We start from the raw sequence: 12,552 nt of genomic DNA, 5'->3' as shown, positions 1-12,552 counted from the left end.
ATAAAATGGGGAAGTATCACTGTTTCCACACAAAAAAACTGTTTTCAACACTGATGATACTAAGAATGATTTCTGAAGGATCATGTGACAATGAAGACTGGAATAATTATGCTAAAAATTCAGCTTTCCATCACAGAAATAAATTACATTTTAAAATATATTGAAGTTGAAAACAGCTGTTTTATATTGTTATAATATTTCACAATATTATCATACTTACTGTATTTTTTTATCGAAAAATGCAGACTTGATGAGCATAAGATATTTCAAAACATTTCAAACTTTTGAACAGTATACTGTTGAAAATAAAAACTGGGAAAAAAAATGGGACAGAAAAGTTAATTTAATTTGCAGATAGTCTGATATTTTGTTATCGAATTCAGATATTTTAAGTGCGTCTTTAGTGTTCAACCCTTGTAAAGAACAAAGCAAATAATGTTGACAATGGTGCGATGTGGAATCTGCCAAACCCTTCAAACTGACATCAATAAAAGATGGAGGATTGTGTTCAAGGACTTTTCTCGCTCTGTTATAAAGGCTACACATGTTTTAAGTGGTGCACAGAACATTCTGACACGAATCAGTGGAAATAATGTGGGTCAATGTCAAAAAACGTCTATTCAGCAGAGAACTTTCCATGAAAAACTCAACACTAGCTCTTATCTGACATCAATAAGTGTTCAAAAGAGATCAAAATACGGTTCAGGTGAAACTTTCTATAGTCTGTGTTATGTGTTCTGAGCTTCACATTAAGAATCAGTTTCAAGTCAGAGTGTTTGGGTTTATAATTTGTGTTTTTTTCTTAATTTTGTCTTGAAACAAGACAAAAGCATGGACGTAGGCTGTAGACATTTTGACTTGATCTTTGACAGGTTAAGGAGTTTTTTTCTTGCCACAGTCATCACTGGTGCGATCAAGGCACTCTTTTACTCTCTTCACTGTTTATGTATAAAGTAAATTAAAAAATAGGGTGTGACTGCCCTCTGCTGGACAATTATTCCGCATGGATTTTTATTTTTATTTTTTTAATCCATTACAGAAGTTGGACAGAACTATCTTATGTTTCTCTGTTTGCATATTGCTTTTTGCAATAATTCTGATATGTGATCAAATGCTGAAAATGTGCCTATGCGTATTATACAATGAGAAATAAACAGATACATTTTAATTTGCCCACCATATTAGATATAATCCTCATTACATTTGTTTTCTTCTACCCATAAATGTGGATTTTAATTCATTTTGCAACTGTTTTCTTTTGCTCTGGGGTTCAGAGTAGGAAATATTTAAAGAGCTTCAATATACAGCTTCATATAAAGCTGTTTTGTGCATTGGGCCGTTCTGCTCTCAGCTCAATATGTGTTAATGATGTGTGATGATGACTTTACTAAAAAATTATGTACGTGAAACAGAATTAGCTATAAAATAACCATAAACACCTTTGGCTGCTTCTGAATTCCCATGCTTAGTATGTAGGAAAGTACAGGAATTCAATTTCAGTGGAAGTCTGTGAGGAAATGTGGGGTTAAACGAGTACAATTTAACCTATTTTAAACAATTTTCTTGGTACTTATAGCACTTGAAAAGAGCTGCTCAGCTTGCAGTTTTCTGACATTTTTTTTTTACTTGGCTCCTATGGGTTATTATTGTAGTAAACTTATACTAAAACCAGGAAATCGTTACTTGAAATAAAATAATCATTTAATTTCAGCTAGTTTAACTTAAATAAAACATAAAAATGAATAAACTATAAAGATATTTAAATAATAAAAATAGTGTCACACACACAATTATACTAAAATAACACTGCCTACTAAAATATATGGCCTACTGTGATAGAAATTATATAGGAATTATAAATTATATATCTTATCTGAGCATTGTGTCCATTATTTATTCATTCATTCAACAGACACAACCCTCCAGTTGAGAGCCACTGGCTTCCTGTAAAACAGTTTCAAGGTCAAAGGTCACTTAGGAATGAACTAAATGAATTGCTTATGTTGTTGGAATAGATAAAAGCATCTGCTAAATGAATAAATGTAAATGTAAAGTTAAATGTAAATGTAACAGAAGATTAGAGAAGTCACACTTCTGCTCTTTGACCTTCGCTCCCTGTGAAAGACCATGTGTTACTTTCACTCCACCATATGGCGGCTCCCACACAAATATAATGTGTAGTGCTGTTTTGTCACGTTTGGGCAGTTCTTGTGCTCATTCACTTTATTATATGAAAATGAAACACCATGAACAGCAATAAGAAATCAGATCAGTCTGAAGCGACATGAGGGTGAGTAAATAATGACTTTTTTTTTTTTTATTTATGGTAAACTGTTTCTTAAAACTGTATTAAAATGTGAATTAAAATGAACATGTCAGTCATGCAACTCACCAAACATCCAAATGAAACTCATGAGGAAGTGGAAACACTGTGCATGTCTATCTGCGACCACTAGAGGGCATAAGGTGATCAACTTTTTACAATCACGTGACCAGTGCTATTCTGCATCACAACAAGGAGTGACAACCTACTGGACTTCACATATATATATATATATATATATATATATATATATATATATGTTAAAGATATATATAATCTTTAAAATAGATCCAGTAAAATGCATAAAACTTGTGACAGCACATGGACACAGTCAAAAGATATTGTATAATACTTTCCCCTATTGTGGATTGCAGTGAAGTACAGCAAAGTAGAAGAGAATAAAAACAAGGAAGAGAGATTAGACAGGGATGAGCACAGAAAAGGTGGGTTGTTGGGCAGGAAAGTAGCCGTTTCCCCAGGGAGTGTGTTACATAACACACAAACAACCTCTCGCTGTATACAGAGAGTCCGACTGCACTGCATTACTGTCAGACAAACATGGGCACTGCAACAACACTGCTCTACCATCTACATGCACATATACTGCTGGCTGGTGGTTTAAGTATGCAGTTACACGTTTTTAGGCCTGAAAAAGAGCTTAATGTAATTTATGACAATCAAAAATGTCATTCGTTTAAATTGCAACACTTAAAATGCACATGAATAAGCATTTCACAACCTAGTTTACTTTAATGTCTCATATGAAATGACATCAGCACACACCAGAAAAGGAAAGCTGTTTCAGAATAGCATTGGAATAGCATGCACAATAAATCATTCACAATAAGATCAGGAACATGTGTTAAGAAAACATAAATATAAACAAAAAAGTTATAGGATTTTAAATAAATTTATGATGACCATATCTCCTGACCAGGATTTCTAAATTGCCTGAAATGTCTGGGTTTTGGCTTTGTTTTCCTATTGTTTTCATACATGCTGAAGGTAATGGCTGAAAAGTAGTTTAACCAATAGAATTACAAATATCCATACATGTAATGTAAGAAATGTGGCATGAAATAAAATAAATATTTAAGATTCTGCACTATTTCTTGGACAAAACTGAAGGCAATCTTGGGCCTCAACATGAAATCAAAATGAACCGCATTTATCAGTGTGAATGTTGCACCTCAGTGTGAATCGCTTTGTTACTCTCATTTCCTGAACCCAAAGCACAAGCTCGCATTTAAATTTAGTCAGACAATCACTTCTGCATCATGATTCTGTGAAAACACAATGTCAACATGTACCAAAACGGAAAACATTAGACTTTTCCACCATGAACACTGAGACAACTATGAATTGGATTGAAGAGTGGTAATTTATAGATCATTTCCTGTCAGCAGTGCTTGTGTGTGAAAAGTCATAAACTGTTTTGACTACATGTTGAGACAAGTCCTTGATGGGCTCGTATTGCAGTTCACTCATGCTTCTTCTAAGACTGTGAGCACGAGTAGTTCTATTAAGCTTTGCATATGAAATATTTCTGAAATATTATTTTTAAATTTCAGGGGTATAGAGTAAATATTTTGATAAAACTTTACAATAAGGTACCATTAACATTAGTTAGGCACACTCTCATAAATACAGGTTCAAAAAAGCTGTCACTGGGACAGTACCTTTTCAAAAGGGTCCATTTTGGTTCCTTAAAGGTACATATTAGTAGACTTAAAGTGTACATATTTGAACCTAATAGGTACAAAAGTGTACCTTTTGAAAAGGTACTGCCCCAGTGACAGCTTTTGTACCTTTATTTCTGAGAGTGTATAATGCATTAACTAACATGAACTAACAATGAAGAATTTTTTTTTTTTTTTTACAGAATTTACAACTTTTGTTAATATTACTTAATAAAATGTTCATGTTAGTTCAAACTAATGTTAACAAATAATATAAATATAATATCATACTGTTGACAAATTCTGAAAAAAATTCAAACTTTTGATTTTAGCTAATAATGCATTATGTTGAACATTAAAAAGAAAGAATACTGTATTGCATACAGTATCATTAAGTTATAAATGATGTCTTTACTGTCTCTCTCTGTCTGTCTGTTTAAAGTTTGCCTGTATAAAGCAGCCTCTCTTCCTGCCCTCTTTTAGCGCTCGACCAACCCCGCTGCTCTCCACAGGTGATCGGTGTCTCTTTCCAACCAATGAAGACGCAAAACCTGTTAACCCTTTAGTGGTCCAACCAGATCTTTCCAGGGACTGGGTATTGAGCTGGACTTCATCGCAAAACAAACGTTTGGTCGCTACTTTTGCCAACAGTCTCGACTTAAGTTTAATTCAAAGTGACAGCGCAGAGGATGTGCGCGCGGTGCGGCCGTCGGTGATTTTTACGCGCGGATTATCATATGATCATCGGGTTTATTGAGACGGATTTTCTGCGGCGTTAATGATCCAGATCCCATTCCAAAGAAGATGATTATAGAGTTGGACATGCGTTTGCCGTGTGTCCTCTTTTCCCTCCACAACTCCTTCGAATGGCTTTGGGAATCTGGTCTTGACATGGTTAAGATGAATTGTCACCATCCACCCTGGTGGAAAAACGGGTGAGTTACTCTTTTCCGACTATGTTTTTATAGACAACTTTTTTTAATGATTAGATTGAAGCTTTAGAAGATTTTAGCTTCATGTTATGTTGTTCCCGGTTTGGTCAAGAGCTATTGAGATGTAAATAACCTGGCAGATCTAGTGGCCTGTCGTGTCTCTTCTGCCATATTAAATATTCAATCTGTATAACAAATGAACAGGAAAACGTTCAGTAATAGACTGAACACAGCACACAACGTCGGCTTGACTTTGTTAAAGTGATTGCATTGCTGTTAAAAAGATGGACCTCTTTAAATAAGGGTTGTTCTTGAGTTGGTGCCAGTTTTTTCCCCCTGTTGGGACCTCTGGATTTGAACACAAATGGAGATTGTACTTTTTTCAGTCTTCATATGCATAAAATCTGAAGTGACCATTTGTCTTATAAATGCTAAAAATAGCTTAAACCAGCCAAAAACGTTTTATTGGTCTTGTGCTGCTGTAGACTGGTTTTAAAGGGGGTTTAGCTCTTTTTTTTTTTTTTTCTTTTCTTCTTTTTCTTTTTTTTCCCAGCTGGTCAGACCAGCTAGCCACCCAGCTAAACCAGCTGATGACCAGGCTGGATAAACTGAGAGACCAGTTGAAACTAGTAGCTTAAACCAGTATAAGATGTTTGTTTTTAGCTGGAATAGATGTATTTCTGTGTTGGTTGTGTTGCATGCTTTAATTGTGCATTGTTTGGAGAGATGCATATTATTTTTCACAATATATCAATGTTTAATAGACATATGGTGAGGCCTTGAATATGATCTCTCCGCCTTGACTGAGGAATCATTCTATACTTAAAAACTTGACAATATGAATAATAAGCCTGAACCTCTTCAATGCCCTTTTAGCTGCATTTTTTTTTTTTGCGATTTTGTTTTAATATAAAAAAAGTGTCTGAAAAGCTATTAATATGACCTGAATATAAAGATAAAAATGTTGTGGAAGGTGTATTTTTATATATTAGAATTCATTTTATTAATTTATTTTTATTAAGTATCAATTATGCCAGCTTACTTGTGTATGTATTTATTTATTTTCCTTTTTATGTCAATTTATGTTCAAATTTCCCATGATATTATGGCTGTACCATCATTTAGCTTGTACCCTATGTGGTCTTCAAATAGTCCTGACCATGCTTTTTATCCAAAGTGACTTTTAAAATACTAGAACTTCATTGACGATCTCCCATGGAGCTGCTGCCCTGCTGAAGGTCACACTCTCTTTTTAAACCTGTCTGCTTCCAAACTACCGACTTTAGTTTGTAGCCAAACCCTTAAACTATAAAGTTTGCCTTGGAGGGTGGTTTTTATAGTAGGTTTTATTGTGCTATTATAGTTTAAATGACAGGATGGGATTGCTTGAAGAAGCATAAGCATATTGTTTTTTATTTCTCTGCTTGTTATCTTTCTCAAACCTACAGTCAAAAAACAGTTTGGCCTTTCAAGTGACCTGCTTTTCAAACTGTGTCTGAGTTTCAAGTCATCTTCCTGCTCAGAAGCAGTTTGTTAATGTCATAGTTCAACAAGCAAATGTTTTGTGGGGTGCAGTGTGTGCCAGTATCCCATAGTTTATGACTGTTGTATTTAAAAACACTGCAGCACACTGCTGTATAGCTTAAGGTTATGATACAGTGTAAATATAAACCAAAAAGTGGCATACTTTATTTATTTTTATACTTTTTTTTATTTATTGTAATTCAAATAATGTTTATATATATATATATATATATATATATATATATATATATATATATATATATATATATATATATATATATATATATATATATATATATATATATATATAACCAGTGTTGCCGCTGATGCTTTTTATAAATAAAATGTTTTTATTGTTGTAATATGTTTAAATTTACAACAAATATTAAGATTAAATTTAACATAAAAGACTGTTAATTTTCAACTTTTTTTTCTTTTTTTTTTAAGATAACTGAGTGAAGTAAGTCCATACTTCACTTTGGTTTTTCCTCCTTTCGGTCATTTATTTACTTTATAACAGTAAATAAACATCGGTTCTGCATATCGGTTATCGGGCACGTAAACATGCAAATAATTGGTATCGGTTATAAAAAAATCAATATTGGTTGATCACTGATATATCTCAAAAATGCATTTTTGTGTTGTTATAAGGTAACAGCAGATGAGCAAGTTTATTAGTTAATGTTCAACTTGCCAACTACTTTACCTAGTTTCACTTTCTGACATCTGTGTAGGCCTACCAACAAACAACTGGTGTGTATATATATATTATATTTGTATACAGGTTAATGACTACAATTTAAGAACTTTAGTCATCAGGATGACATCATCAAGTAGGTTAATTGTTTAATTATTGTGCAAATAAATTGTAGTGTTGGTTGAAATTATAGTGTTGTATAAGGATGTGCAGACATAATACTGTGATGTGAGTTGATTACTTGCATCATTTTGCTGTTTTCCAAAAGCCAATATGTTAACTACACGACTTTAATCTCCATTAGATGCTTACTAAATTGTGCTGCGTTTTGTACCTGTGTGTGTGGAAATTATTTATTACAACGTAACGTAATCCATTGTTCAACCTGAAAACAATACCTTTGCTTAACTCCTTATTTTGTGTAATTTAGTGTGGTGAATGTGTGGTATGTTTTGAGGCAAGACAACTTAGCTTTAAATGATGTTCTTGTGCACTGTGCAGTGTTTGCAGTATTCTGGCAGTACATAGGCCTACTCAAAAAGGTGAAGTCACATTCATTTTATTGGTGTATCTGGATTTGACCAAAAGAGGGCGCCGTCTCCTAACACAAGAGTCTGAGTGGAACGGATTGTTTTGATTGTAATACAAATGGACGAAATGAGCTAATAGCAGTTTTTTGACATTAACATAGCCTAAACATATAGGCTAATAAAGCTTAAAGCTACAAGAAAATAAGTTAGCGTTGAATTGTAATTATTCATATAAATGCAACATTTGATATAGCCTACACTAGTCAACATCTGAAGTAGATCAAAACCTTTCATCAAAATTGTTCGAAAACCAAAATTATTGCTATTATTATTTTTACAAAAATGCGCAAAAATATGGAGTACCGCAGTAGTTACGGCTGGCTGAAAAAAGTTTTATGTCTGTGTGAGAGAGTTTATATATGAGTGCATGTTTATATTGGCAGTAAAACCTCAATATGTATTTAAATAATGTAGTGCAGTAACCATAGTTTCAGCCAAGGTAACACAATACCACTAATATTTAAATAAAAGTAGGCTTATTCATAACTAATGTGTGGCAAAATGTTTTGTGTATTTTTTTCCATGTAACATTTCACTGTAGATATGTTGTGATTAGTTTATTTTTCAGACATTCAATAGGCCTGTAGCTGTCAGAATTTTTTTATTATCTCAGAGGTGACTGTTGTTGAATGTGTAAATATGATTTTGGTGGAACAAAAATAAAATCAATTAGCGTTGAATCCTACACCCAGTGTCTGATTAGCACGTTTAAAATGTACAATTTATTTACATTAATGTTGATTAACATATATTTAGCAGGCACGAGATGATAACTTATTTAGGTTTTGAAGCAACATAAACGGATGGCAAAAAAGTGAATCTTAATGAAATGTAATTTTTATATTATGTAGACATATATACATGTGCGCGCGCTCGCGTGCACGAGCCGCGCGTTCACGGGAGGTGTGTGAGGGAGGAGGGAAGAACGCAATCGGCTGAGGAGTTTTTAATGTCCGCCATGTTGTGAATGGCGCACTGAGGCAGCGAGAGAAAACACACACACCCGCCTCTGCTTCTCCTCGCTGGAGCTCTTCTATTCCATTATTTTTTCTCATTCTCCAACTCCATCCACCCTCCTCCATGAGATCTGTGGCGGTTTTATGGGTGATTGTGAGGGGATCGGATAGATTTATAGAGTAAAATGAGTAAACTGTCGTTCAGGGCGCGGGCGCTGGACGCTCTCAAACCGCTGCCCGTTTTCCGCTGCGAGGATCTGCCAGACCTGCACGAGTACGCGTCCATCAACCGCGCCGTGCCGCAGATGCCCACCGGCATGGAGAAGGACGAGGAATCGGTACGAATTTTACCATGCAACCGCCGATTTTGTGCGATACAAATTTGTTTTTTTTCTGTCAATCTGCGCAGCTTTGGATGCAACAAAATGGCCGACTGTGCGTGAAGCGTTTTACACGGTATTTTGGAGCCGTTTTGCTGTGTGCACCGATTTTGACGTCTGGTATATACAGTTGGATTTGTTTGATGGCTGTTTGGGGTGTGAAAGTCGGGTTTTGGCAATCCGTTCGGACCCGAATCGTGCAGCAAAACACAAAAGGAGTCATGTGACCGCGGAGGCACCGACATTTTGTTGGATTTTGTCCTGCAGTGGCTGCAAACGGCAGCCAGAGGGCTGTCATGGGAAACTTGGAAATATCTGAAAATATTTGAGAGGAATAGTTTGCCCAAAAATGTCAATTCTGTTATTTACTCAGCTTCATGTTGTTCTAGTCTGATTTTTGTCTTCTTGGTCGCCATTCACTTCCATGCTGTTTTCATATAACAAAATTGAATGGTGACTGAGCTGTCATGCCCCTGCGCTCTTCTCAAGAAAGTGAATCATACAGGGTTTGAACAACATGAAGGTGGATGACAGAATTTCATATTTTGAGTGAATTATTCCTTTAATAATTTTTTCTTTTTCTTTTTTTTTTTTTTTTCCCACACCTGGAAACTCGTGGGTATTTCTATGTAGAGAACCCACATAGTGATGCTTGTGAAAATGTTTTCTCGTCTACACTTTGCTTTTTGTGAATGCAGAGTTTATACAGTTTTGTAAAAGAAAAAAAAATCCTTGTATGTAATCATGAATGAATGGGACATGCATTGGTCTAAAGGTGCAGGAACCTTAGAGAGCGAGGCTGAGCTGAAGGCCCCTTAATGACATGCTGCCGTCTGAATTCTTATTAGGGCCCTTGGGCTGCTAGCATCAATGACTGCTTTCCCATGCACCAAAATATGTAAATTTTATTCAGAATTTAGTCATTTCAGTTATGCAAGTGTCATGTAAGCATGTTAACTTTATTGCCTCAATCAGAATAATACAACAGTCTTGTCTTATGAATAAAAAAAAAGACATGCATATTTTAATTGGAATTTTCTTTAACTTCCATTTTACAAACATTAAAAGAAATAATTACACTTTCAATTCATCGCATTATTTTGCGTTACTCTAAAGGATGTTAATGAGATTGTTGCATTGAGTAAACCTCTTTAATAATTCCAGAAGAGATTGCTCTTTGCTTATAGATTTTACGCTGGTTTTATGTATCTTTGTTAGTTTTAACCAGAATTTTAGAAAATGTGCATGTAAACATGGTCATTGACAGCAGCATGCCAAGTGTCTCTTGTACTCTCTTGTGGAGGTTCATGAGTGGAGCTTGTTTACTGTTTGAGCCCGTTCTTATTAAAATTGGATGGTGTTTGAAATTTTGAATTAAATGTATGCATGATTTATTAATAGATATTCAAGGTGAGCCTGAGGCCCCGTGAAAGATGAAGCATGCATGCTTGAGGCAAATTTTAAAGGTGTTGAGTCTTTTCACGCGTGTCCTCTTATTGGAGATAATTCTTGTTTTAAGTGTGACCATCATAGTTCCTGCCTAAATATCAGTTACTACTTGTACCATCAAATGGCTCTGGTACAGAGTAAAATTGGAGAATCTATTCCACGTTGCATTAAAGTTAGAATTTTGTTATGATTTGAGGTTGAATTGAATGCATTTTGTGTACATGTAAACCTATGGTCTAAATACCAGTGATTCTTGGAGGGGGGGAAAGGGAAACCAAGAGACGTTTGGTTTTGTTTTGGTGTCATTTGTGTTGTATTTTGCTGGATGTTTGCAGCACAGGTCCGTGAGATGGCTGCAGGTAATTAAAAAATTTCTTGTTCATTTTAAGATTTAATTTGTTCAAATGTTGTGACAGACAAATTTCTCTGACGGAAAATGACTAGTATGGGTAGTTTGTTTGGACTGTGCGGCAGAGAGGTTTTCTCCCAGTGGTTAAGCATTTTGTCATCTATAATGGCTGGTTTAGTTCAGGGGTCAAAAGTTTTCCAGTTCCCCATAGATCTTTCTCAAGCACTGACACAAGCTCTATTAGGATATATTGCATATGTACTGTTTGGTCTTTTTTGGCTATTTTTGTATCTGCCCTGTTATGTTTGCTTGTCATGAAGAATCTTTGCTTGTCTAAGAGAAGAAAACTGCTTACTGAGAGGTGAAATTAAGTGCAAAGACGTCCTTCCTGCGCAGCGTGGGAACTCTCTGTGCCCACAAATAACTCTTAATTGTGCTTTCATTAGCGAGTGTACTGATATGCTGCATTTTCAAAGGTTACCAAGTAAATAGTTTTATTAATTGAGTTCCTTTGAATCTTCTAAAAACATTGTCCAAAATAGTTTTAAAATGAGCATGGGAAATTAATTTATATTGGCTGTTTGTGTTAATGTTGTTTTGTTTAACTGATATAGTGCTTGATTATGAAAAGATTTGTGAGCACTAATTTTGCGTTCCAATTTTATGAGGTTATACTTCATAATAGGGCAAATAGTGATCTCCAAATTAAGTTAATTTACTGTACACAAATGTTGTAATGCACACATTTGCTTAAGCAGCACAATGTGGATTTGACATTTTAAAAATTATGGAAATATTAAATTCTGCTGCTCGAGGTTTAAGGAAGGGTCGAACATTTTATGCTCACCAAGGCTGCTGCATTTAGGCTATTTGATCAAAAAAAATAAATAAATAAACAAATACAGTAAAAACAGTATTTGAATACATTTTAAAATCCAGTTTCTTCCAGTGATGGCAACTCTGAATTGTTAGCATCATTACTACAGTATTCAGTATTGCATGATCCTTCTGAAATTATTCTAATATGCTGATTTGCTGCTCTACTAACATTTACTATTATCAATGTTGATATTAATTATGCTGCTTGCTTAGTATTTTTTTTGTGGATATCCTTTGAAAAGAAGTTTCAAAAGAACCACATAATTTGAAATAGACATTTTAATGTCACTGTTAATCAGTTAATGCATCTTTATCTAACATGACTGCCAGTCCCCCCCACAGAAAAATATTATTATAATAAAAAAAGTAGCCTATAGATTTTTAATAATGGCCATAACATGAAAATAATGAACTGTCTATTACCAATGCATCCCTGGCTAAATGATTCTCATGTGTTTTCAAAATGTTAACATCTTGCTATTTAATTGACCCCGTTTGTGTTATAATAACTGGTTTTAATAACAGGTGTGCATGTAAACGTTCTGTTTGGCAAAAGTGTTTACTGTACATCTCAGCAACTGACCACCTCCAAAACATTAACCTTAACATCATCTTGTTTATGCAAAGCATGGGAACTCAAAAGTGCATGATGATTGAACTTGGTGTTAGTTGGGATAATGAATGAGCGTCCTGGTCTTATTCATTAAAGGGGTCATATAGTACGATTTCACCTTTTTAACTTTTGTTAGTGTGTAATGTAACTCTGTGAGTATAAACAATATCTGAAAAGTTAC

General features: G+C 34.6%; 1 protein-coding gene across 1 annotated transcript in view; it reads left to right on the top strand.

The window, feature by feature from the left end:
* The first annotated feature begins 8,629 nt into the window (after positions 1-8,629).
* The window catches only part of epc1a (enhancer of polycomb homolog 1 (Drosophila) a), a 32,292-nt gene continuing 28,369 nt past the window's right edge, over positions 8,630-12,552 (top strand). The window contains exon 1 of the mRNA XM_058793438.1: positions 8,630-9,039. Coding sequence (XP_058649421.1) covers positions 8,887-9,039 — 153 coding nt within the window. The 5' untranslated portion in view covers positions 8,630-8,886. The remainder of the gene's footprint in view (positions 9,040-12,552) is intronic.

Source organism: Onychostoma macrolepis, chromosome 12 (genome assembly GCF_012432095.1).
Source record: "Onychostoma macrolepis isolate SWU-2019 chromosome 12, ASM1243209v1, whole genome shotgun sequence".
In the NCBI taxonomy this organism is placed as follows: Eukaryota; Metazoa; Chordata; class Actinopteri; order Cypriniformes; family Cyprinidae; genus Onychostoma; species Onychostoma macrolepis.
The sequence above is the reverse complement of the archived record's forward strand: the minus strand, read 5'-3'. Positions and strand labels throughout refer to the sequence as shown.